General features: G+C 35.6%; 1 protein-coding gene across 4 annotated transcripts in view; it reads left to right on the top strand.

Moving 5' to 3' along the window:
• The window catches only part of ETV1 (ETS variant transcription factor 1), a 99,608-nt gene that overhangs the window by 11,331 nt on the left and 60,348 nt on the right, over positions 1 to 27,929 (top strand). For all 4 annotated transcript variants that reach the window (XM_056118307.1, XM_056118308.1, XM_056118306.1 and 1 more), the window contains one exon: positions 827 to 880. In XM_056118307.1, coding sequence (XP_055974282.1) covers positions 827 to 880 — 54 coding nt within the window. The remainder of the gene's footprint in view (positions 1 to 826; positions 881 to 27,929) is intronic.

The raw sequence follows: 27,929 nt of genomic DNA, 5'->3' as shown, positions 1-27,929 counted from the left end.
TATATTTTGCAGTGGAAAAGTATACTTGTGTTTTGATTATTGCCAAATACATGACATTCTTACTATTCAGTTCATTTTTCGTTAGTAAAAAGAAGGAAACTATTTGATATTAATACCAATGAATTTGTGATATTCTTTTCTTTAGTGATGAAGCGTTGCCGGGGGAATATTTTTGCATGAAAGGATAGGATTTTTAATATTATATATTTTTATAACATGAAAATATGTTTTATTATATATGGCCAGATTCAGAAGGATACTTTCACTTAAAAACCTATTAAGTTTTGGCCAAATTTAGGGCAAACATTTTTATTTATGATAATCTACTATGATTATTTATGGTGATCTATTTATTTACAATAAGTGTCTGAATATTCCAAAAGCAGACATTTCAAAAATAGAAGAAGGAAATGTGGTAACAGTATCATTTGATGGACTAGTAAGGTTAATTTAAGTGAGTTACTTTAAACTCTGAAAATGTGTAAATTAAAAACCTTTGCTCCATTCTTATAGAAGCCCTGCAGATAATAGAAATTCTGTAGCTTTTATTTTCCGTGTCATTTTTGTTTCCATCTAGCAGGTGAAATTCAAAGTGACTCCAACTGCCACCATTATATTTGTCATTTATGTTTTCTAGTTCACATCAGTTGATTGCTTTTGTTTCCAAGTATTGCTGTCAATACCATTTTCAAATAGGAACTCATTGGCAAATAATCAGGGTTTGATCTCAGCCTAAAAAGGTCTTGTTTACAAGATCTTACTTGATATTCCTTATACCTTGGCAGTGTCTTTCTTAATTTTTTTTTTAATGTTTTCTTTTCTTCAGCTCAGGTACCTGACAATGATGAGCAGTTTGTGCCAGACTATCAGGCTGAAAGTTGTAAGTATAGTATGACTCATCTCTTGAAATTTTCTTTGCCTGTTTCCTTCTTTCATTCTTTCTTGTTGGTTGCTTTTCACTTGTAGTGTCTGTTCTTGCATTGTGTCAGTACCTTTTCAGCTTACAGTCATGAGGTGACTTTACTTGATAGATTGTGTCATCAGCCGACTCCCTGTAAAATCCGAGCAGAACTCCAAATAGTAGCAAGAGAAATCAATTTGATTAAAAGATGGTCCTGTTCTCCATACTTGGTTAATATCCTTAAAAAATAAACAGAGCGTGCATCCATAAGTATACAAGTGCTTTCCTCTGAGATTTTCAGTATGTTTACAAGGAAACGATAGTTAAAGGCTTATCAGAATTTTTGTTGTATAACATAAAAATTCCGAACTAAGCAGTCATTGGCTTATTGTTTTATCATACATTCATGAACTGCCACATGCTTGGATTTGATTTTTAGCATCATTTTCTTCTTCCTGGTTGTAATAACACAAATGGAAGTGGAGATTGGCTTCTCTTAGTATCTCTTCAGTGTTCCTTTCCCCAAGATTTGCTCCAGGGCTTGACTGTCAGGGAATGCATGAAGAGTGATTCATGGGGTACTCACCCTCTTCCCTTAATTACAGTGAATATTTTGCTTGCACAAATAAAATTGCCTTAGGGTTTACTTCTGATATTTATGCTTTACCATTCTACCAACTAACAGCAGCTATTGACCTGACGTGCAAATAGCTGAGGGTACCAATGCCATCTTGATTGTGAAACTGACTTAATACATTTTATTCTGTTAACAACATTAAACTTACTGGTTTCATTTTTCAAGACCATTGGTAGTTTCACAAGAAGCATTTCAGTAGCCACAAGATATATTTAATACCTTACAAATGATCAAATCCATATTTTCACACCTAATATCATACACCTAACACAAATAAATACCTATATTATTTCACGTAAGATGTTTAATAGCAATCTTTTCAGTTTTTGTTTCTTAGTTTTTTCAGGGGTCAAGGCTTTTAAGGTTTTCTTCCAGATTCAGAATTCATATAAAACATTTTCTTCCCAATTGTAGTAAAATCTAACTGAAAATTTACCATTCTAATCTATTTATAAGAATCTGGTTCTGTGACACTAAGTTTATTCATATTATTGTGCAAACATCAACATTATTCATCTTCAGAACTTTTTCATCTCATGTTAAAACTCTTCAATTCTAAAAACAAAATTCCATTGTTTCCCAGCCACTGGTAAATGGCGTATTATCAGTCTGATTTTTGATCCAAGGAGAGAATTTCATGTGTTATATGATAGTTGAATACAGTTTTTTCCAACATGATTTCAAGAAAGCTATTTAGGTACTTACAACATTTACTTTTCTTTGGGGCACATAATTTCTTCTCTAAGCTAGTCTTGTCATCTGAGTGGTAGAATGCATCCCTAAGTCCTTCTGCATCTATAGAAATGGTTTTATATAAAATAAATTGGTATATCTAAATAAATTGTAGAATTACTCCAAATGCCTATTGGGTGATTGATTACCTAAAGACAATTTTTATTTCCTTTTTCTTTGTTGGACATCTTTTAAGTTTTACATATTCTTGACTATTTTGCCCCCTTATGTTCTCTTAGAGTGCTAAGTTTTTTTCCTTTCTTTCTTATAATCCATCTCATTTTGGTCTCTCTTCACTCCTCTATCCTGGATTCTGTCTTCAAACTTTTAATCCTGTTTAACATCTACTATGGTAATAGTGCCCATAAAACTTTCTGTGGTTAACTACATACGTAGAGCTATATATTTACTGTTCGGTGTTGTAGCCAGTAACTGTATTAGCCATTGGGCATTTGAAATGTGTGGCTAATTAGTTGAAATAATAAATTTTTAGTTTCTTAAAATTTCCATGACCTTCAATTTAATAGATACGTATTGCTATTGGCTAGTGGTTAGTTCTGTTTAGGTAGGCTACCTTTATTAATCTTCATAATGATTACTCTGTCCATGTCTACTGAACACCTTCACCCAGTCCACCACTTGGATTATTGTGTAAATTGGAAAAATTCAACACTTTTGAACTTATCCCTTCAAGCTCTCAGCTCGCTTTGGCAGGTAAATCCCACTTTTCAACATTCACACTCGGCAAGTCTGATGTGGAAATCATTATTTTTACTGGCCAGGATTTGTCTTAATTCTGTTACCTTTCTGGCAATGATATCAATGATGGTTTCAGGCTTAAAACATTTGATTTATTGTCACTCCTTTTCAATTCTCAGAAATCTCAGACTGCTTACAGAGTTGCTGATCCTACCCTTCAAAAATATCTTAATTTCTTACCTCTTTAACTATTTCAATACCTTAGTTTATATGCATTTTCTGCCTTGATTGAACTTGTAAAGAAGTCTCTTGATAAATTTTTGCCTTCAGCCTTACTTTTCCATCTTCCGGTCTATTGTCTAAAGGCATTAACGCACTGTAACCTCATCTTATTAATTCTGTCCTTAAACTTTCTATGGGACAAAGTCCTAAGTTGTTAGGTCTTCAGATTATTGTTCTATAAACTCGATTTTTATTTCAAATTTTCATCTTACCTTCCTTTCATTTTGTCCATCCATAGTCTCAGTGTTAACTTGCTTAATTTGCAGTTCTCCAAACATTTCTTTTATGCCTTCTTGACCTTGCAGACACTCATTTTTCTTTAACATTTTTACTTTGGTTTGCAGTTCGATAGAGCTCCAGACTCATCTTAAACTTCACCAACTTAACCTCTTTCTTGGCCACTTTCTTGTCATTCTTACCTCCATACTTAGACTGTACAGCATATTGTATTTATTATATTATATCATTTTTAGAGTGCTCATGTTTTACTTAAGTTATGAATAATTACATTTTGGTAAATATGACTCTGGGACTTGTGAACAAAACATCTCATTAGAATAAAAATAGAATAGAATTGAATTATAAGAGGATAGAAATAGACAAAGGTAAAAGTAAATCTGAAGTAGTCACATGAGAAGAAAGTCGCTTTAAGGATTCACTGAAGTTTAGAACCATTGCTATTCAGGTATGGTGATCAGCTAATTTCTATCCTCACTGAGGACTGAAAAGGAAGGAAATGATTTAAAATGAGGACTGGGGTGTAAGGATTAGATTCTAATGTGTAATTCTGGTTGGAAATGGTTGTTTGATATTAGAAGTGGAAGGTTATATTGTCTCCTAAATACCCTTTAAAATGTTTGATTCTTGTCTGTCTGAAAGTGCTTAGTGGGGCAGAGGGAGCCTGTCTCTAGGAATAGAAAGAAATTCCATCCCTCCTCTGTGGCCCATCTACAAATTGTATGGGGCTATTTTTTCTAATGTGAATAATCAGATTTCCTTGCATACCTCAATCAAATAATTTGCTGCTGGGTTTTGCTTTTAGTGCTTTCGTTCTTTGATAGATAAATATAGGTTGGAAGAATAAATAAGTAAAATTATACTCAACATTGGATTACAGAGCACACACTTGACCGAAGCATTCCAATAAGCATATTCAGAAGAATAGAGAACAGAACATTCAAAATTTTTAGAAAATGAAATGAAATTGTAGCATTTTGATACTCTCAAAATATTTTTGAGCACTATTTATTTACAAAACATATCAGTTGGAAATTGGGAAACTGATGGTTGCATTGTTGTTTGCTAACCTTTTAAATATGCCACTGTTTGACATTAAACAGCAAATGAACAAAAACACCTTATAAATCTATCCTAGGTAATACATAAAATCTAGGGAAATAATCTTGTGAATCTAATAATTTTTGTCTTAGAAACAAATCTTTTTGGCCATCGGACACTGCTGAAAAAAGAAAGAAAATTGTTTTAGGATACGCTTTAATCTAGAGGAAATAGGTATTACTTAGGAAAAGATTTGGGGTATTTGGATCATAGATGAGATTTATTTTTCCAAAGTAGATACAAATTGTATATTAAATTATCATTTTGTAAATCATGTATTTTAAATTTAGTATACCCATAGTCATATTTTAAATTGTATACTTCATTTAGTTCTTTTACTACTAATCTTTTAAAATATGCTTACCATTTTCTTCATTTTAAAGTTATATTGTTATTTATTTTTATGCTGTTGGGTATTGAGGATTGAACTCAATCTCATAGGGGGAAACGTGTAGTCTAATAAGCCCTATGTACTATTATTTTTCTCATTACTTTGTTTCTATTACTTTGGTTACATTAGTTCTTGCTGTTTTCTCTGCAGTGATTCATTTGATAGACGATGTTCACCTTTACGTTTTACACTGCCTTACAATATTCCCGTAGGCATAGCCAGAGTTGTCCAAAATTTCCAGGGTGTGAATCTTTGTAACTTGACTACTTTTTCTTATATTCAGAAAAGAATCCTGGAACACAAATTAATTAGATGGATGTCATTAAAAGAATAACAAGAATACAGAGCATAGGGTAGTCTCCAGGGTTTGATCCCTAGAACCACATTTGCTCCCCAAGCCTGCCAGAAATGATCTTTTGAATGCAGAGCCAGGAGTAAGCTCTCAGCACTGTTGGGTGTGGCCTTGAGCAACTCCCCCCCCCAAAAAAAAATAATCCGGACTGTGCTATATATATAGAAGTAAATAACATATTTGCATATTTCTTTATTTTCACTGAAATTAGTGGAGGATTCAGCTGTTTCAAGTCACTTGGATAATGCTTTGTTCATTTGAATAAAAATCACAGCTCTGCTGCAATTTCCCTTTTTGTCTGTTCCCTTTTCTTTCACTCTTTCCTTTCTTTGACCTCCCAAGCAATGTTCAGGGAACTGGGGGCCATTTCCAGTGATTTTGACAAATTGGGCCTCATTGATTAGTGCAAGGACCCACTAAAACGGTGCTTAATGCGGGGTTGGTGATGTGGAGGGAGGCAGGCAAAATGGCCATTCTAACTGTGTCTGAGCTATCTAGGGCAACCAAGAGATTCTCAGGTGGTGGGCCTTTTGGTGCCAGGGATCAAATCCTCCTTCCTGCTGGGTTTTTGTTTTGTTTATTTTAAAGTATGATACTTGGTGATACTTGCCCCCCCCCCCTTTTTGGTGTGAAGTCAGAGAGAATATACTTTCATATTGGGTTTCAAATATTTTTTGTAGACTGGTGCCCATCAGCATGTGTTAAAACATTGAAAACTGCAGCATTAATTGAGTTCTACTATAAATCAGCTTTCTTAAAAAGTGAAGTTATTAGGCAGGTCTTTACTGATGATGACTAAATATCTTTCCATATTGTATGCTTGCCCCAGACCAGAAAGCTCCATTTCTGTCTGGTCTGTTCCATTTCTGCTTTTCTATTAAACTACCTCTTGGCTTTCTGTTCCTGTTTACTTTGGGAGAAGCTCTTTATAATAGAAAAGTTCACGGTCACGGTCCTCCCGTTGTTCATTGATTTGCTCGAGCAGGCCCAGTAACGTCTCCATTGTGAGACTTGTTGTTACTGTGTTTGGCATATCGAATACATCACGGCTCGCTTGCCAGGCTCTGCTATGCGGGCATGATACTCTCGGTAGCTTGCCGGGCTCTCTGAGAGGGGTGGAGGAATCAAACTCGGGTCGGGGGAGGGGGGTCATGTCTCTGGAATCATATCTGACTCTGCTCAGTGATCATGCCCATTGATGCTCAGGGACCATAAATGGTACTGGGGATAGAACCAGGGTCAGTGAATGGTAAAACAGGCAACTTCATCCCTGTACTATCTCTCTATCCTCCTATAACATTTTTAGGACTGGAGAGATAGCTCAGTGAGGTCTACCCAAGTTCATTCCCTTACACTGCATGTTTTCTGAGACTGTCAGGATTCAGCACAGTGCCAAGAGTAACCCCTGAGCACTGCTGGGTTTGTACCCCTGCAAAAAAAAAAAGTTTATTTTTATTACTAATTTTGAATCTCTTCTTGTTTTCTTGACTGATACATATTTTTTTGGTAGGATCAATCAGGAAGACCCTCTCTCTCTCTCTCTCTCTCTCTCTCTCTCTCTCTCTCTCTCCCCATCCCTCCCTCCCTTTCTCTTTTTTCTATCTCCCTTTCTTCCTTCCTTCCTTCCTTCCTTCCTTCCTTCCTTCCTTCCTTCCTTCCTTCCTTCCTCCCATATTTGGGCCACAGTTGGAGGTGCTTAGGGCTTGGAGTAACTCCTACTGGGGCTCAGGGCACTGTATGGGATGCCAGAGATCAAACCCAGCTTGGCCACCTGTAAGGCAAGGGCCTTACCCACTGTGCTATATTTCCAGCTCTGATTTGAAAACTTTTTGCTCCAGCCCAAATAAAATCTTATCTTTTTCATTTCTCTTGCTGCTTTTAGCAGATGCCAGAAGGTGAGCACGCATTCCAGGAAGAGTTCCATTTCTGAGATTGGAGCTATTATTTTTTCTCTTTGTTTTTTTGGGTCACACCATTTTGTGCTAAGGTCTCCATCCTGGCTCTGCACTCTGGGATAGCTCCTGGTGGGTTTCATGGGATGAAGTGAGGGATTGAACTGGGTCAACTGCTTGCAAGGCAGATGCCTTACCCACTGTGCTATAGCTTCAGCTCGGATTTGAAAGTTTTTTGCTGTGTGAGTTACTTTTTGTTCTGGTGGTACTGGTGTTGGAACCCACGGCGTCACACATGGGAGACATGCATTTTACCACATCCCTGGTTCATTTCCTTTATTTGGGGATATACCTGGAGGTGTTCAGGGCTTACCCCCTGTCTCTGTACTCAGGAATTACTCCTTCAGGAGACCAGATGGGGTACAAGGATCCAACCCAAGTTGGACATACGCAAAGCAAGAACCTTACCTACTATTGCTCTGGCCCACCATTCTGTTTGCTTTCTAAGAAAACATTTGAGTCACATTTAAGTTTGTCACTATAGTCAGAATCCAGCTATTTCTTCTCTTTTTGTTTTGGGGGCCACACTCTGTGTGCTTAGGGTTTACTCCTTGTGGAACTTGAATAAACATAAAGGGTTCTGGGAATTGAATCTGGATCAATTGCCTGTATGGAAAATTCCATACCCAGGGCCCCGACCTCAGTTATGTGTTACAAGAAAAAAAGTCTTTTGTCATTACCATCCCGGAGATAATTATGCCTGAGATCAAAGCTATAGCTAGTTTTTAAAGGTAGGTTTTAAGTTTTTTAAGTGTTTGAGTTGTTGTTGTTGTTGTTGTTGTGGTTGATTCTGTTGTCTTCGGATTCTTTATGATTTATTTTTTGTCCTTTTATTTTTATAGCCTAAACATTTTATCAGACAAGGACAGCAGGGTCTTATTCTTGAAAGTTAGCCTTTAGTTTTTTAAAAACCTTTTAATTTTTCTTTTTTTTAATAAACCAAACAGCATGCTTGTTACTGCAACTTTTTGATTTATCTGTTTTAGATTTTATCTGTAGCCTCTTCAGGTAGGTAAACATTTTGCTAAGTTTTTATTATTTTGATGAAAGTAATTGGATGTGTAATTCTACAGGCGCCTAGCAATCTTGTTCACACTTGCACATGAGTAATCATCATGTGGGGAGTTTGTTCAAATACAGCTTCAGGCTCCCTTTCTTGGGAAAGTCGCCTTTCTTGTTTGTTTTGTTTGTTTGTTTAGGGTCCACACCTGGCAATGCTCAGTGGTTACTCTTAGCTGTACACTCAGGAATCACTCCTGACATTGCTGAGGGGACCATAGAGATGACGGAGATCGAACGAACTCAGGCCAGCTGCATACAAGATCTGCTCTACTACCTGCTCTACTATTTCTCCTGCCCATGTTTACCTTTCTTAATATTTAACTGGATCCCAAAATTTCTAACAAGTTTTTAGATGGTTCTGATGCAGGTCTTTCATGTAACATAAGTTTAGACATTTTACCTATCCTGTCATTTTAGTTTTTTGTGAAGAAAAGACAGTATCAGGTTTGGAGCTTTAGCACAGTAGGTGGGCGCTTGTCTTGCATGTAGCCTACCCAGGTTCCATCCCTGGCATCCCCTATGGTCTTCTGAGGCCTTTCAGGAGTGATCTTTGAACATAGAGCCAAGAATAAGCCTTGGATCTAGCGTGCCCCATACTACCGCCCCCCAAAAGAAAAATAAACATAAAAATGTATGTCTTTGGCAGTTCAGTTATAAATTAAACTCTGCTATTCATCTGCTATTCATTAACAATTTCAGATAATTTTTTGTACGTGATATACTATGATACCAGGGAATTAAGAATAAAGATCAAATGATATTATAAATGTTCTGGTGAGTTTGGGCCATACTAGTTGGTGCTCAGTGCTTTCACTGGCTCTGTGCTCAGTGATCACTTCTGGTACTCCTTGGGGGACCATTAGCGGTTTCAGGGATCAAACTGTGGTCAGCCACATAGGACCTAAACCCCTGTATTATCTCACAGTCAACTTAAAACAATTTATTTTATTTAGATTAAGTTGATTAAGTTGTTTTATTTTCCAAAGTGCTTTTCTTTTTTTTAATTTCCAGAGACTGGTTACTTTTTTTCTTTTATATTTAACAGTGAGAAAAAAATTGCTGATTGTAAATTTATTCATATTTGAATCTAGTCAACTCTAGTTTAGGGTTCAAGTGAATTCTGGATTATCCCAGTGCTATTTTTAAAGAAACAAATATTTAGTGACCCCTACCCTATCAGGTACTTCTACTGGACTTCTTGTCATTAGATGATTTACTTTCCATTGGTAGTATCATATGCAGTAGGCATAGGAATTTTTATCTTCTAGTAGTCTTATTTTCAGCAAAGTAAAAATTTTAGTTTGGTAGTTGATTTTTTAACAAGAAACCTCTATCTGTCTCTGTGTCTCCCTTTTTTTTCTCTCTGTGTCTCTGTGTATGTCTCTCTCTCTCTCTCTCTCCTTTTTCTTCTCTCTCCATTTATCTCCCATCCCCTTACTCCCTCCCGCCAGCCCCCCCATTTTCTCTCTTCCTTTTCCCCTTCCTATAGAAAGAACCCAGAGCAGTGTACATACATTTACTCTAGTGCTAAGCTATATCACAAGGAATATATTTTTCAAAATCTATATAGAAACCTAGGAGAAAATAAGCTGCATCTGATGGGAATTTTGTCTTGATAAATTTCATCATATTCAATAAAAAAAAATCATAGTGCTAAATCATAGACCTTGGTCATGTCAGTTTAATGTTAGTTTATGTTTTTGTAAAGTCACAGATTTGGGCCATCTGATTTGAAGCCCTACACACTGTACTATATCTCTAACCCCCAAGAAAAGATAAGTGAACTCTAGATAAGTTAACTAAAAAATTGTACCAATGTTGGGGTGAAGAAGATAGTACAATCAGTAAAGTGCTTGCCTTGCACAAGACCGACCCATGTTTGATCCCCTGCACCCCATAAGGTCCCTTAAATGACCAGTAGTGATCCCAAAATGTGGCCCCAAAGCAAGAAGAAAAAATGCACCATTATTAATGACATTTGCTCTAGAAGATTTTTTTTTCTTTTGGGTCACACCCAGTGATGCTCAGGGGTCACTCCTGGCTCTGCACTCAGGAATTACTCCTGGCGGTACTCGGGGTACCTTAAGGGATGCCGGGGATCAAACCCAGGTCGGCTGCATGCAAGGCAACTGCCCTACCCATGGTGCTATCACTCCAGCCCCTCTAGCAGATTCTTTTAAGAGTCATTGAGACTTAATGCAAACTGCAAAAAAAAAAAAAAAACAAAATTATTTCTGCATTTTTAAACTCGGATTTGATGTTCTGTGATAACTAAAAGCTAAAATTATATATCATAAATTAAATTTTTAGGTTTTCCTTTACTTTTGACCTTAATTTGACAACTTATCCTACAAATTAACTTCAGAAATATGCTCAGAGGAAGTATGACAACAAATACTTTCCACTTATTCTGCCTATAATTAGTAACACATTATTTTGAGAAACGTCATCTGTGCCATTTTTGGTTTAATTTTTCTCAGTATTAGATAAGTATATTGTTATTCAATAACTATTGATTAAAGTAAGAGCCAGACAGTATTTGCTGACAATTTTATGCAAGGTGTAAATGAAAACAATAATTTGTACAATCAAATTCTGTATTCATGGTTTCAGGACTTTTATATATGTGCATGCAGTTATTATATATAGTTATGGGTAGAAAGCAAACACAATATTTATTAGTATTTGCAAATAAAGCTAGTATTAGGAAAATAACTTTGTACTATTTTAGTAATTTTGGGCCACCATTTTCACTTTATGGGCTATGTAAATTTCATTAAGATGTAAAGGATAAATAGTCTAATCTCGGTATATGTGACTCTTCATGTCAAATTTTATATTTTTTAATTTTTCATCTGTATTGTATTTTAACTTTCTTTTCCCTTCTGTAATATTGAATACCTGGTAAGAAGCACAGTGTGCTTCTGTTTGTTAATGAATTTTCTCCTAGAAAGAGTTTTTGCTGTGTCTCACTCATAAGTACAAATGGTTTGACGTTGCTTTTTTAAAATCTATATGCCCATGGTATTAAAATGCCATGGGCTCTACTTGCATTTGAAAGTACCAGGGTGATGTTAACTTAAAAACTCAGTTATTGAAAGAATATCAGAACTGGCTAGATAAACATCTTTCTCCGGTGATTATTATAATTTTTAAGAAAGTTTTTTATGTACTGATTTCATATGCAGTTTTGTGATCTTTAAATCTAAGGTTTAGCAAAGAAGTTCTTTTTGGTGTAGATGCCATCTTGTAAAACCACTTAAAAGTTTGTTTTATAGTTGCACATTCCAACTTGTTGACTTTACTATCTTGTTAGGAGTAATTTTTAGAGCCTAAGGAAGAAGCTTTCCTTTTTGGTTGCTTTGTTATATCTTATTGAAGAGAAATTGTTTGTTTTTATTTTTTACTTATTTGGGGGGAGCTATCTCTCAAGAGGGGCTGGAGTGATAGCATAGCAGGTAGGGCATTTACCTTGCATGCAGCTGACCCGGGTTCCATTCTTCTGTCCCTCTCGGAGACCCTGGCAAGCTACTGAGAGTATCCCGCTTGCTTGGTAGAGCCTGGCACGCTCCCCGTGTCATATTCGATATGCCAAAAACTGTAAAAACAAGTCTCACAATGGAGACATTACTGGTGCCCGCTCAAGCAAATCAGTGAACAATGAGAGGACAGTGCTACAGTGCTTGGGGGGGGGGGAGGGTGGAGCAATATTGGTAAGCTTAGATTATTTTAAATGAACTATAGCCATTATATTCATTCTTAAGATTTAGAACATTAACCCTGCCTGAGCATTGGACCATCTGGCTCTGTTGGCTGTGTATCACTGAGTGTGGCCTTTGGGTTCTTTGTGCATTGCTTTTAAGACCCTGCCCCCTCCCCACAACGGGTAAAAATTTAATTATTCAATAAATAAGGTGAGAACCTTTACTTATCCTTTATTTATGCACCATGCTTTGTCCCAGGCCTTTGGAGGTACTATGGTGAACAAACGATAATAATTACCTATGCCCTCATAAAGCTGAAGTCTTCCCTGAATCTGACTGAATAAATTCTTACCCATTTATATTGAGGGATAAGAAATCATAAAAAGTCATATTGGGGTCTAAGAACAAATTATAATCATTATGTTTCTAGACTGTCATCTATTAATATTGTAAAGAAAATGGGCTTAGTTTTTATTATAGTTATATTTCAACTGGGCCACCTCCATCCAGATCCCCCATAGTCCAGTAGTTTGACAGTCACACCCACACACTGCCCCTGGCGCCATGTAATCCCATCAACGGCCAAGATCCAGAGACTATAAAACAAAGCTCCTGGAAGTGCGAGGCTGCACTTATGGTCACATGACCTCTTATAGTCTAGTCCTCCGATCTACCTAACACAGCACATATGTGTTTGGTTATAACATACTTGCTTGTATTCTCTTATATATACTTTCTGTCCCTCTCGGAGAGCTCAGCAAGCTACTGAGAATATCCTGCCCACACGCAGAGCCTGTCAAGCTCTCTGTGGCATATTCCATATGCCAAAAATGGTAACATTGATGGGTCTCATTCCCCTGACCCTGAAAGAGCCTCCAATATGGCACCAATGGGAAGGTCGAATAAGGAAAGACTGCTAAAATCTCAGGGGTGGGATGAATCGAGACATTACTGGCACCTGCTCAAGCAAATAGATGAACAGTGATATAGTGATATATTTCAACAAGGCTCAAAGCTATAGCCAGTGGATTTCCCATTGGATGACTATGTCCATGTTCACAGCTCTTTAACCCCTAAATTTCTGTACTGGGGATATCTTAATCAGTCAAAAAGTGACTTACTGGAAAGTCAGAGGTTAAATGTGATACAATGATCTACTGAATATTTGAGATGATACTCTTTTAAGATTTAGTTCCCATATTCCTTTCCTTGATTGGCTTAGTAAGAGTCATTAACTTTTTTCCAAATGCCCATAAATGCATCTCATCTGTAATACAACATAATTTTTTTTTATTTAAGAAATGATTTGTTTGGGGGCCACTCCCAGTGATTTTAAAGGCGACTCCCAACGTTGAGCAGTAGGATGGTTCGTGGCAGTGCTTGGGGGACTGTAAGGTTCCCAGGATGGAACCCAGTATATTCACATGCACTCCAGCACTTTGAACCATCTCCTCAGCCCTAGTAGAGTTTTTATTAACTAGTTGAGGACAAATCCTGTCCTATTGATTTTTGTAAATTCACATTTTGTAGGTATTCAGTAAATATTAAAATCTATGAATAGCTTCTTGCATATTTATATTAAAAACATTCAGGTCTAGTGACTTACATTGTAGAAATGTGATGCAAATAGTTGCTTTTATTTTCTTGTGTTTCATTTTATTTGAGGGACTATGGAAAGCTATTGAAATTTTTGTAACATTAGGTCTGTCTCTTTTAAGATTTTGACTCCCTGGTACACATATCTTGATATACTTAGGATTCATATTTTTTTATTAGAAATATTCTAACCTATAATTGTTCCCATTTTATGCATAAACATAGGCCATACAATTAATTAAATTAATCAAAGAACTAAAGCATGCAATGATTAAAATTACACAGCTCAGATATCCTTTCTTTGTGAATCATTCCTTTTCTCGGAAAAGATTTCATAATGATCACTAGCCTTGAAAAAATATCGATATGACTAGCAAACAATGTTTTTCCCACAATATAGTGATACTGTTTGAAAATTCTTATTAAAGTGTGATAGTATGCGAGCAATCGAGAAAACTTCTAAAAGGGATTTGCCCCCTCCCCCGCAAGTATGTTCTATGAACTGATGTAAGCTAAAAGCAAAATGGGTGGACTTGTTATTTGGGAACTCTTCCAATTCCCATTAGGCTACAGTGCTAGCATAGTATTTCCCTTCCTCCAAGGCTTCCGAGACTTTCTCTTATCCAGGACTTGAGAGATTTTGATAATGCAGTACGTTTACCTGATACTGAGGTTCCATTTTTGAGCTTAGACTGGGCAATTATTCGAGTAATGTTGTGTAGTAGTAGCAATGTTGTGAACGTTAGTAATAGTATCGGGCTGTTGTAGTGGGCTGGAGCGATAGCACAGTGGGTAGAGCATTTGCCTTGCACATGGCTTACCCAGGTTGTATTCTCCGCCCCTCTCAGAGAGCCTGGCAATTTACTGAGAGTATCCCGCCCACACAGCAGAACCTGGCAAGCTCCCCATGGCGTTTTCAATATGCCAAAAACAATAACAACAAGTCTCACAATAGAGATGTTACTGGAGACCGCTCAAGCCAATCGATGAATAACAGGAGGACAGTGCTACAGTGCTACTAGTTGTAGTAGTATTAATGGAATTTCAAAGGAGTAAATAATTATCAAAATTCTGTAAATGACATTTGAAAGTAGAGATTGATGATACCAACATCTTAAAAGTTGGAAACCTCTATTCCAAAAAAGATTGTTGGACTGTTGTGAATTTTTGTCATTTGAAGACCATTTTTAGGAGATAGAGTTATACCTAGTGAGACATCCTGTACCAGGGTTCAAAGGCAAGACTTTGCACTTGCAAAACATGTGCTCTCTGCTATGCTCTATAGCTTGAGCCAAATCCTACCTAGGTGGTTCTTTCTGATTAAAAAAATAATCTTATAACCTTATGTTGTTGGAAAATAGCAAATAAAATGAACCTAGATTTTTTTTTATTATTAATGTGCTTTTTTGGGGATCATATTCTTTATTTTAATGCTTGAATATTTTTTCTAAATGATTTTCTTGATAATAGACCTTGAAACTCAAATCTTACTAGCAACAAATATGTATCTCTTGGGTGAAAGAATGAATTCATGCTTATGCGAGACTTTTTAACAATTTTGGTATATTTTTGTTTAACATTATTTAGGTTTTTCACATGATAATATGATCAAGATCTATGAGGAAGCATCCAATTCCTATCAGAAAAGAAAAATCCCTCTTGTTCACTTTGCCCTTTGGGCTTTACAATACTGACATTTAGTCCTGAAATATGTTACTAATAGAGTACCTTCAGGCACAGAGTTGTAAGCAACAGTAGGTCAAGTAACGTTCAAGGCCACTGGGCTGAGTTAAAATTTTTTCATTATTATTAGAATGTGGATGAGATTGAAGGAAACCCTTTACTGGTGTTGGCTTTTCCTTTGAAATGGTACACATGTTGTGAAGTGATTTCTTACTGCTTTGGAGGTTGTTTTTATCCATCTTCAACACAACAGCCTTATTCTGTTGACTTGAGTGGACACTAGTCCTTGGCAATAGGGCTAGAATGACACAGTTACCTCAAGTCATATGGTCTGCTAATAAGGCTGAGTAAGTCGTATTTTTCGCCCTGGGTGTTTTTGCGGTCATCATTCACTTCATATTGTTGTTCTAGAATAATCAAACCCTATCTTCCTTTCTGAAAGTTCTGCTTTCATTCACTGTTTTATTGCAGATGAAAGGTTGCTGCACTGGAAGGTTATCAGCTAATCAATAAGCATCAGTCATTCCATCTTGTGAAAAAACTGTCCCATTGATCAAGTGGAAACTTAGATCCTTAGCTTTGAAATGGCAGTTTCTGAAGTAATAAAGCACATTCTGAAGCACATTTTGGGTAATGTGCTTATGGACAGAATAAACTTTATCCTCTTAGATTTATTTAGAGGTAAAGATGTGTGCGTGTTTAAGTGGTGTGTGTATGTGAAGAGAGAGAGAGAGAGAGAGATGGGGAGAAAGAGTGAGTTGTATACATAAGCAGACCCATGTATATGAATATTTTTATCTGTATTTTGTTTAATATATTGCCTGTGACCTTTCTTAAAAATGTTGGTCAAATTCAGATCAACAAACCCTCTCTTTTTACCCAAATATGTCTTTATTATTATTCTTGATGTTGTTAGGACTGGTGTTAAGGTGTGTCTCAAGCATAAATCTAAATTTCCAATAATTATAAACATATCCTAATAAACATAAATGCTATGATTAGGAACTCAGAAAAAAAGTACTAATTTTCTAACTAATTAGTTAGGAAAGTGGATAGCTCTTTTAGATTCTTAAAGTTTAGAACTTTTATTTTGCCAAAATATTCTTCTCCATGACGTTTTCTTCTATTGTGAAAAATAGATTTAGCTGATAAATATTCACCATGCCAAATGTGATGCAAGATACTATAGAGTAAGATATAAAATATAATACCAGCAATAATACTTGCCTCATGTTTATTTGGCAAATTAAAATTCATAGATCATTTTTCACATTCCCACCTTTCATTTGCTTCTCATAATCTGCCCAGGATGGTGTAGAGCAGACAATGCTCATACAGGGTTAGTGCTATTCTCAGAGTCTCATAGGGATTGAATAGCACAATCCAGAATCATCTTGCAATATTTTCTGCTGTATGCGTTCCAGCAAATGTGCTAATCCATCACTCAAGTGAAATGCTTTCATTGTATAAGTGTATGAAGTATATTTAAGGATTTGTTTTCCACGTGCATGTTAGACATACTTGAATCTCTGTATAATAGAATAAATTAAACAAATATAAAAAATAAAATAGTTCCTGTAAAAAAATACATGTATGTATTTGAAAATCCTTTGTACAAAATACAAAGTACATAGATGAAAATCAAGGGTGGAGTAAATAGTCCCTGTTTTTCCTTGCTACTCTATGAAAATCTCTGTCCTTATGCTTTGAATTTTAGAAGTATGACTAAATCCTATGAATACATAAGCGATCATCTTTAGGGATCCTGAATGTTTGCTTAACAAAATAAAGATAATCTCAAAAGAGTATTATTAAAATTTGGTAGGGCACAGTATTTATCATCAGGAATAATTAAATTAGGATGGAAACATTTATTAGTATTATGCTAAAGTTAATCAAATATTGAATTCGATATTTGATAAGTCTTTTAGCTACACATTCATGCTACTTTATAGTATAATGCTGGAGACACTAAAGACAATATAAACATGGTGAAATTTGTTCAAGGGATTAAGTAGAGTATACTACATAAGAGTAAATTTAAATTTACTCAAAAGTTCAAATCTTATTTGCTAGGTTTGATCGTTGGGCAGTTTGGCACTATTGTACCTCAGTTTCCTCCTGCATGAAGTAGGCATAATGATTTTCCCTAGGGGGTCACATATGTTTTTCTTTTCTTCTGTTGTGTGGAGTTACACCTAACAGTGTTCAGGAGTTGTTCTCACAATACTCAGAAATTATATCAATATCTACCAACTCATAAGATTAGCTTTATGTGATGTAAAATATTGTAAGAGCATTTATTTTCTGTTGATGTCACTAGTGACTGTTCAGCATCCGCATTAATACTGTCAGAAAAAACTCAGCAGTGTTCAAACCTGTAGTCACTTTGACCATTGGGATTATTAAACAGAAAACTGAACTTGAAAAGCACTGTACTATTGAAACAGGCTCTGATATAGGATCTTATCAGAGTCGCTATTTTATATTTAAAAATTAAATATAAATTAAATATACAATTTTTATATTTAAAAATTTAAATTATAAGTTGTCATTTTATATTTAAAATTACAGTTTGTGAATTGTGGTTGTTCAGAGACACTTTAAATTGTGAGTGGAACAACACCCAAAAGGAGAGAGAGAACACAGGGGATTGCCCTGCCACAGAGACGGGGGGATGGGGGGATGGGGGTGGGAGGGATCTTATCCATGGTGGTGGAAAATGGGCACTGGTGGAGGGATGGGTATCTGATCATTGTATAATTGAAACCAAAGCACAAAAAATTGTAAATCTACAACTTTAAAAAAAATAAAATAAAATAAAGGGGAAAAAAAAAATTGTGAGTGGAGCAAAATCGCGTGGACTTTTTTTATGATTTTGATGTTGATGAATTATTTAAAGGGAAAAATGATTTTTCAGTTAAGATGCAACTTTTACAAAGCAAAGCAATAATAATTACAGTGTTCATTCAGTCCAAAGAAAAGAAAATGTTTACTAACTAGCAATGATCAAGATGCAAACTATATTAGAGGGTACTAATTTCGTGATCATCTTTTATTTAAATAATAAAAATAAATCCATGAGGCCCTTGTTGTACTTCTACTTGTGGTAAATTATTATTGTGCTTTAGATATGACCTTTTAGAAGTCTATTTCGTAGTATTTGGCTGCTTCAATTCTAAGTGACCTAAGATTATATTTTTTAAAAGAATTGCTATTCCAGTGATACTCTTATTAAACTGTGTTTGGGTCTGCTGGACCAAACGTGTTTGATTCAAAACATTTCACATATATCATTATAATCATGCCCATACAATAACAGATTCTTCTAGTTTTAGGTTTGAAGGAAAATTAAGAACCACAAACACATACTGAATTTAAAAGTTCCAACAATATGAGTCTGCATGCTAAATTTAAGAAAAGTAAATTCTAGTTTTGTCTTGAAAAGGGGACATTACTAAAATAAGTGGATTATTTTATGTGAAGGTAAAATTTATAGAAGAGTCATAACCTTATAAGGCAGCTTTCTGGTTGTGGAGCCCTTAGTATGTAGGTTCAATTCTCATTTAAGTAATTGGTCATTTTTATGATCTTTTTGTTTGTTTGTTTTTGGGCCCAGACCGGTTGGGGCAGGGGAATGATGTGGTATCTGAGATTGAATATCATTTTAATGATCTTAAGATAATTACTTTGTTTAATATCTTAAATAAAGAGAAAATAACTGGATTGATGTAGTGAGAAAAAGTCATTTTGAGGGTGCTATAAAGATAGTACAGAGGTTAATACACTTGCCTGGTTTGGGCTTACTTTGCTTTGATCCTTTGTACCACAGACAGATTTCCCAACACTGCCAGAATTGATCCTTTAGAGCTAGGAGTAGACAGTGAACAGCACCAAGTTTGTCCCCCTGCTCCCCCCAGAAAGATAGAGTACATAAGAATCTTGATTTAGTATTTGATACTCGAGCTCAAAGGAAGTCATTATCAATATTTACTTAATACAGTGAGTCCTTACAAAGAAATAATGAGATTCTTGAAAATTTGACTTGAAGAGAAATGCTGTCTAATACGAGCAGGTCTCAAGTAGTATCATTTACTAAAATGTCAACTGGTGAACTGGAGAATGCAATTACCTTGTGTGCAACTAACCCAGATTGAATTATCAGCACTGTATTTGATCCCCTGTGCACCACTAGGAGTTATTCCTGAGCACAGAAACAGGAGTCAGCCGTGAGCACCACAGTATGAGCACCAGCTTCCTCCCTCCTCCACAACAATGGAGTGTCCATTGTGTAGATGTATCATAGTTTCTTTAACCTGTCATCTATTCTTGGGCACTTGGATTGTTTCCCGATTCTGGCTATTCTGAATAGTGCTGCAATAAACAGAAGTGCAGTGCTGGCGCGGATGCAGGGAGAGAGACTCTCATTCATTGTTGGTGGGAATGCTAAGTGGTTCAGCCTTTTTTGGAGAACAATACGGGCATTCCTCAAAAACCTAGAAAATGCTTCTTTTTGACCCAGCTTCCATTTGGCCCAACTATATACTTCCGAGAATTTAACCAAGGGTAAAGTTTATTTTTCAAATATCGTCTGGGATTATTATTTCTCATCAGAGTAATAATGAACTAGTATCTCAGGATCTGCTATCTATGTATTGTTTTGAGATCATAGATTTTATAAACTACAGTAATTGTCAGAAAAGTATTTATAGTAGAATAGTTAAGAATTCAAAATAGTTACATTTGATTATCAGAAAAGTTACATTTGATGACCTTGTAAGTAACAAGCTTTACTAGTTTTGTCATTTGCTCTACTTGTCATATCCTGATAGTCTATCTACCACAGAAGGTGAATTTAATGAATAAACTGTACTTTAAAATGTAAACATTAATCTCCTTCCTTTATTCTCTAAATGATCCCAAAACTAAAAGCACTGTAGATATAGCATCATATTAAGAATTTGTGGAAGATTCTGCCCTTTTTCTAGTTTTCGTGATATAGGTTGTTTTATACACAGTGCTCTAGTTCCTTTGGAGGTGGGGGCAAGGGGGGAGACTATATCCAAGACCGACTTACATTAATTGGAGACTGAGATGGGGTTAGGGTTGAGTGTTCGTAGAGACTAAACATACTTTTTTCTTGGTGTGGGGGGTGGGGAGGCACACCAGGCAGTGCTTGGGATACTTTATAGGCTTTGCACTCAGGAATTATCCGTAGTTATGCTTAGAGGACCATATTGGTTGCCAGGAATTGAACCCAGGTCAGTGTATGCAAGGCACATGCCCTACCCCCTGTTCTATGGTTCTGGCCTCAGAGGTTAAACCACTTTTAAACCATGATTTAATTTAAGAGTCATATCATTTTAGACATTGGTTGAGTTTCTTGCAGCATTTTAATGACAAGATAAGAAAGATGAGTATTTATATAGGATAGAGTTCATCTACATATAAAAAATGATCCTTAATCTAGAAAAGAAAACTGGGTGCACTGTAAGAAAAGTATATGCTGGGAATTTTTAGCATAATTAGAGTGAAGAGTTTTGGTAGCATTTAAGATGCCTGAGAGATAGTACAGGGTTAGTATATAGACACTTGCCTTGCATGCTGCTGGACTTGATTTGATTTCTGACCTTGTTTGATCCCTGACCTAGTTTGATCTCAGGCACTGAATATTATTTTCTGAGTATCATCAGATGTGATCCCTCAGCACAGACCCTAAGCACTTCTGGGCAAGGCCCAATCACTTTTTCCCCTCTTAAAAAAAAAAGTCAAAAGATAGCATTTCCAAGATTCTGGAATCCCTTAGGCTCAGTGGTCCTATCTGGTTGACTTCAGAAAGTAAATCACTTTTATCTTTACATTTTCTTGTCCTACAATTGGCTCAGAATAGTAAGGAGATCATAGATACGACCAAATCAGGTTATTCGTAATTATTAACACATTATAATAGCACTGTCCACTGTAGCAATTTCCTCCTGTTGTTCATCAATTTGCTTGAGCGGGCCCAGTAACATCTCCATTGTGAGACTTGTTACTGTTTTTGGCATATCGAATATGTCATGGGTAGCTTGCCAGGCTTTGTCGTGTGGGTGGGATACTCTCAGTAGCTTGCCGGGCTCTCCGAGAAGGATGGAAAAATCAAACCTGGGTCGATCGCATGCAAGGCAAACGCCCTACCTGCTGTGTTATCGTTCCACCCTCTGTATTTGGTAATAGTAACTACCACTTTTGTAGCATTCACTGCATGCATGTGCTCTTCTAAGTACTTTATAACTACCACAGTGCAACCATTCTTTAACTTCATTAAGTTAAAACTGTTATCTTCTTTCTTTCAGCCAAGAAAAAATTGAGGCACAGGGAATTTAAATGGATTTTTTATGGTCACAGAGTGACCAAATTGTAGAGCTAATTTTGAATTTATACTCTTAGCCTTTATATTCTCTACTGTTCAGGATAGAGCTGTGCATCAAAACTAAGGTTGTCTGGATAACACATTTGTCCAACTTTTCATTTCTGTAGTTTTTTTTGCCTGATACTTTGAGATTTATATGATTGTTTTAGCCAATGAGGAGGGAATAGCCTGTTGAGAGATATGAACATCAGGTATTGATGACTGTGAGGTGGGAGAGAGTTTTTCTTTTCCTGTGAGAGAATAGAAGTATTTAGATAAGGAAGTGTGGGGCTGGAGCAATAGCACAGCGGGGAGGGCGTTTGCCTTGCACACAGCCAACTTGGGTTCGATTCCCAGCATCCCAAATGGTTCCCCCCAGCACTTCCCGGAGTAATTCCTTAGTGCAGAGCCAGGAGTAACCCCTGTGCATTGCCAGGTGTGACCCAAAAAGGCCAAAAAGAAAAAAAAATAGATAGGAAAGTGTTCATTAGATCGTAATGTAGATGACAGTTGGTAAGTCAAAGTCAGTCGCATTTTGTGGATCAGCAGAAGTCATCAGGTATGTTTATCCTAAGAACAAATGAGGCAGATGGGAAATTTCTAAGTATGCAATTAAATGTCACATTTTGAGTAAGAATAAAAAATGCATATGATATAAACACATATAGATATGTATACATACATATAATATATGTTTTGGCATATAGGTACACTGCGTTAACAATGTTTAAAGTAAATGTGTACTGCCAGATCAAATATATTATAAATTTTTAAATTATACCAGTGTAATCTAATGTGGCAATTCAGGGAATTTATGTGTGCATTATGAGGGAGGAACCAAAGCAAGTAGGCTTTATTCTACTTAATTTTTATCCCTATGCACACCCTCAATTCACAGAGCTCCTTATTAACTTCAAAGGACTAAGAAGGAGAATGCAAACCAGACCTACTTTGTTTGTGCTCATATAGTTATTTCGCAAGTGGTATCCATGTGTTTCTCCAAAGCTAATCTTTTCTACTTGCACACGTGGAAGTAAAGCACTGTATTCTTTCAGCTGCATGCTTTTTGGTCTCTTAGAACTATCAATTACAAAGGAGTTCTGTATAAATCTTCTTTGTGTGTATAAGTACTAATATAAACTGCTGAATAGATCACCTGGCTACAGTATGTGACACACCTAATCGTCACCTTCCAGCCGAATTATAGTGGATGCAGTTCTTTATCCACAGAATTAGAATTCAGAGTAATAAGGTGAAAGGGAAGTTTAAAAGGGAAATCTACATGAATTTCTTACATTGTGATGTGTTTACAAAAACTATGAACTGTCAAAAAGTTGTCTGAGAAATTGTTTTTGTTTAATAACCTTATTTTTACTGTCATATATTGTCTTTAATCTGACAAATAATAGGTATATCTACTTATTGTGGTCTAGTGTCAATACCACAGATATTGTAGTACAATGTCAACATTCTCACAATGTTGAATTTAAATATGTGCCTTAGGCAGGCATAACAGTATGTAGTTTTGTTAGTATGTTTAAAATAAAACAATTGAGGGATATGCATTTTATTTATGAACAGAGATTTTATTTATATGTGTCTTACATCGTAAGTGTGATAAACCCACATGGATTTATAGCTCTAATATTTATCCAAGTGAAATTCATCTGAAAATAAAATTGAATATAGAGTTCCCAATTAGTGCAGCTCTATATTATGATGCAAAGACTTGCATTGTGTAAGGTAGAGTGAATTTTAATATATATTCTTATGTAACCACAAAATGTCTTATCTAATCATTTTTTTAAAAGTTGTGAATATTATTGCCTCTGTTTTGATTTTTTTTTATTTCCATTAAGATCTGCATTCTACAGCTACTTAGTTATGCCTTACCTAGGATATTTAATCTGGTGATCTAATTTCTCTTTATTTGCAGTTAGCAAGTAAAGAGTACACATTGGAATGTATATTGCTTGGGAGTCAGATTTAGTAACTGGTTAGATATAGTATTTCCCATAGGACAAGACTGTATTCTTAACGGATCAGAAGGTTCTTATTATTTGGAATTTTTGTCTGTAATGTAGTTTCAAGAATGCACTTGTGTGGCACTGTATAGAGATGCTCTAGAGTAGAAAAAAAAGAAAAGAGAACCAGGCGTCCTTTGAACTAACAGCTGGGAAGTTACATCAACACTATGAAGTATAATGGAAATTTAAGAATCATTTTCTACATATTCAAAAAGCCCTTATGGAATACCATTAATAGGATTAAAAAAATTAGAAAATGTCTTAGGTTACAAGTCTTTATAATTATAGTTGAAGAATACTTGAATTTATATTTTCAGCTTTTTGAACAATTGTATAGCACTAGACAAAATAGGAGAGTAGAATATTTATGCAATTTTATATAAATATGTGAATATAAATTATATTGCAGGGTATGGAAATCAAATTTAAGAAGTTGTTTATTTATGATTAAAGTACTTCCAAGTAGCTGCTCATTGTAAAGATTGTAAATGTAGATAAGATTAATCTCTTAAATTGAAAGACTGTAATCTGATTTAGTTCATTTGTGATTCATCACTCCCAACTGTTATGTCAATTAAAAATTAGAGATGTGTTCTCTAGAAAACATTTTTTCATCTAACATAGCAAATTTTTTTTAAAACTCATATTCAGAGTAATCTATTAAGAGTGAATAAAGGAGTCAGAAAGATAGAATAGGTAGAAGGGTGCTTTTCTTGCATGCAGCTGACCTGGGTTTGATCCCCAGAACTGCATATGAACCCCCTTATCCCACCACAAATGTTCTCTAAGTGCAGAGTCAGGAGAATGTCCTGAGCACTACTGGATGTGGTCCCTAAAACAAAACAAAAACGGAAAAGAGTAAGAGTCTGGAGAGATAGCTCAAAAGGTCGGAGTACATGGTTGGTATGTGGAGGCCCCAGGTTTGATTGCTGACTCTTCATGGCCCTTTGAGCCCTGCAGAAGTTGCTCTGGTGGCTCCCAGCTCTGTTCGTCCCAAATAGGACCACAGCGCCCAGCCAGCATTGAACTATCAGGTCTCTTCGAGTTGTGTATGACTCTCCCAGAGTGACCCCAAGCTGCCTGAGCACTGCTTAGAGACCCCATTAAAAATAAATAATTAGGGGCTGGAGTGATAGCACAGCGGGTATGGCGTTTGCCTTAACGCGGCCGACCCAGGTTCGACTTCCAGCATTCCATATGGTCCTCTGAGCACCGCCAGGAATAATTCCTGAGTGCAGAGCCAGGAATAACCCTTGTGCATTGCCAGGTGTGACCCCAAAAGCAAGAATAAATAAATAAATACATAATTAAAATCACAACAATTAAAAATGCTAATATAGCTCTAAAACTGATTTCCATTAATAGATTTTTATATCTTTCAGATATAGGAAATGGGAATCTGTATACACTAGTCATTTGTATGTTCTTCCTCCAGTACTTGCAAAGTGAAAAGTTTCTTATACAGTGTATTTTATATAGTATCTCTTGAATGTTTATTTCATGGCATAGTTAAGTATAGCCAAGGTTCTCTTCTGTTTGGGGAGGACTTGAGGGGGTGGTTCCTGGGTTTTGTTTTATTTTTTATTGACTCTTGTTTTTTTGGTGAAGGCTGAGATTGTATTAGAAGAGATTTTTATCGTTAATTATTTTGTTATCATGCTGCTATAGATGCTTTGCTTAAAATTTAATGTTAAGAACTGATAACTAGGCTTGATTGCCATCTGGACGTGTTGATGTTATTGTCACAGATTAAGCAGTAAATACTGCTATGGGAATCTTTTGGAGAGTCTCATGGACTGTCAAAAGAAAGTTTGGCCTATGTCTAGATTAATCTATTTTATGAATAATAGAGTTCACTTTTCTAAGTGTTACTACATAATGATGTATCATTTTCTCCTGCACAATAATTATTTTAAGGCTAAAAATGTGGTTCTCGAATCACAGACTTCACTTTTATATATCACTGGGGAGGTCTTTAGTCTGATCTAGGTAAATGAATATTTCTCAAGATGAAAAAATAATGTGGGAAAAAGTTTTCCTGTGAGATTTGTGATTTCTCCCTGGAAATCGTTCTGATGTACATTCAATCATAAGCTATTTTAAAAAGGAATTGCTCAAATTTATTTTAGAGAATAAAATATAAATATTTTATGCCAAATTACTAGTTGATTTAAATGAAATGTGTTTGAAGAATTTGCCCTAACAAGTATCAACCTAACAGCTGTAACAATTGAGGCCAGGTGACAGATAATTTCTTTTTAAGGTGTTTATTGTCAGGAAAATTGCAGTTTCCTTTGTAATTACTCTATCTTTGTTATTTTGGCAGCCTGTAAAGTTTTATTGGCATTTACTGAAAGGTATTTTTTTTTTGGCCCTAGCCAGCTGGCTTTCTTTTTTTGGGAAAAGTTTTCTAGCTCTGATATTTAGAACATATTTTCAATTTTTGATGGAATCTTTTTGAACACGGAGCCAAGTGGCTAATGTCTGAATCAGTCTCAGTCATGTCTTAAGTAGAATGACATTCCTTTGAATACTGATTCCTACTATCTATCATATTATTTTAATATTAAAGTGATCTGTTTATTAGCATGATCATGCAAATTTCATATTTATGCTTACAGTTGGAAAAATATGTAGGATTATGATTCAAAAATGAGGATTCACTAACTTGAAAGTGAACTTTTTAAGCAGTAGAGGTCCATCAAAGCAAAACTGAAAGTTTATTTTTCAGGGGGCAGATATCGAGAAAAGCAAATTAGAAATATTTGATTAGCATGTGAATAGATTTATAGTTATAGATTTGTAGTTCGGTTATTCTGATGGTAGTTTAACTCTAAGCCATGTACTCTTTGTCGTCTCACCTTGCTTAAAGATTATTTTAGATCTTAGTGAGATGAAACTTCAATTTGGGATTATACTCCTAAAGGAGTATAATTAATTTAATTAACTTAAACAGTTGTTTTACTGCTTTTATAAAGATATTGCCCCAAATGGTTATACATTAGTTCAGAAAAAAATATCTTTTTATGACTAATTGTTCTTGTGATTAAAACCTATAAATCTAGAAACAGCCTGTGCTTTTTTGTCACTTTATTTTTTAGTAATTATTATTCCAAAGTGATGACAGACACATTAGTAATCAGAAGTCTTTGTCAATGAAGTATTACCTTAATTTTGATTTGTATATTATTGTGGCCTTCAGAGGTGGAAACATAAGACTTTAGGTCAGCATTCCTGTATTTGTGTATTAATATCAAAGGAAAATTGCAGAACCTATTCATTTAATCACATCTTAGTAACTTATGCTACAACTATGCACATTGATTTTCTTATTGATTTTATAAAATTGTCTATTATCTGCTTTTTTTGTATTGGTGGATTTCAGAGAAGGTATTTAATGCTTTTCTCTGAACCATTTAGAGGTGTGTATAGAATATCTACGAGTGGCACTCTGGACTTTGTTCTGTAGAGATGGAGGAGGTTGGGGATGGAGTTTAGAAGGAAGCCAACTTTGCACGTGTTCTTGCAGCAGGAAAGACCTAGTTTTCATGGTCACACAGTGGCAAGGATAGAAAACCCCTGTTGTGAGGGGACTCTGCAGGGCCATCTGTCATAGCATTCCTCATAACCTCTTTATGCTAGACTGAGAAACCCCAAGAAATGTTGGCAACTTCCACCCCTACTCAGCTAATAATAGTGATAGGTACATCCTAGCCTGCTCCAAATTATGTTGTCCATCGCTTGGAAAATATTTCAGAAATACCTGGGAGAGAAGTAATATTTATCAAATTGTGTAGGGCCTAAAGAATATTTATATTAAGGCAGAGTGGAAGAATTTCTGCAAGACAGTTTTTATATTCATGAGAGTCATGAATAGATAACTTTTAAAGAACACAATCTTTGAGAGCTTGTGTGTGTATGGGGGCTTTGAGTACCATCTTGATTCAGAACGTCAAATCATTAGGTCTGTCTCTCAAATAGCTGCAGCTTGTACAAATTTTATTTTTGCCAGTTGGATTTGATGTACTGTATGTTTGGGCTCACTGTACAGAATTTGTTTCCAAAAAATAGTGTCATGCTGCTTTCCATCTACTGGACCAGTAGGGATAGGAAGATCTGATTTGAAGCCAATGCAAAATGCAAAACTGATTAGATTTGTATTGTTCATACATTAGGCTTTCC

The sequence above is a fragment of the Sorex fumeus genome, unplaced genomic scaffold (genome assembly GCF_029834395.1).
Source record: "Sorex fumeus unplaced genomic scaffold, SorFum_2.1 ptg000037l, whole genome shotgun sequence".
Taxonomy (NCBI): Eukaryota; Metazoa; Chordata; class Mammalia; order Eulipotyphla; family Soricidae; genus Sorex; species Sorex fumeus.
The sequence above is the reverse complement of the archived record's forward strand: the minus strand, read 5'-3'. Positions and strand labels throughout refer to the sequence as shown.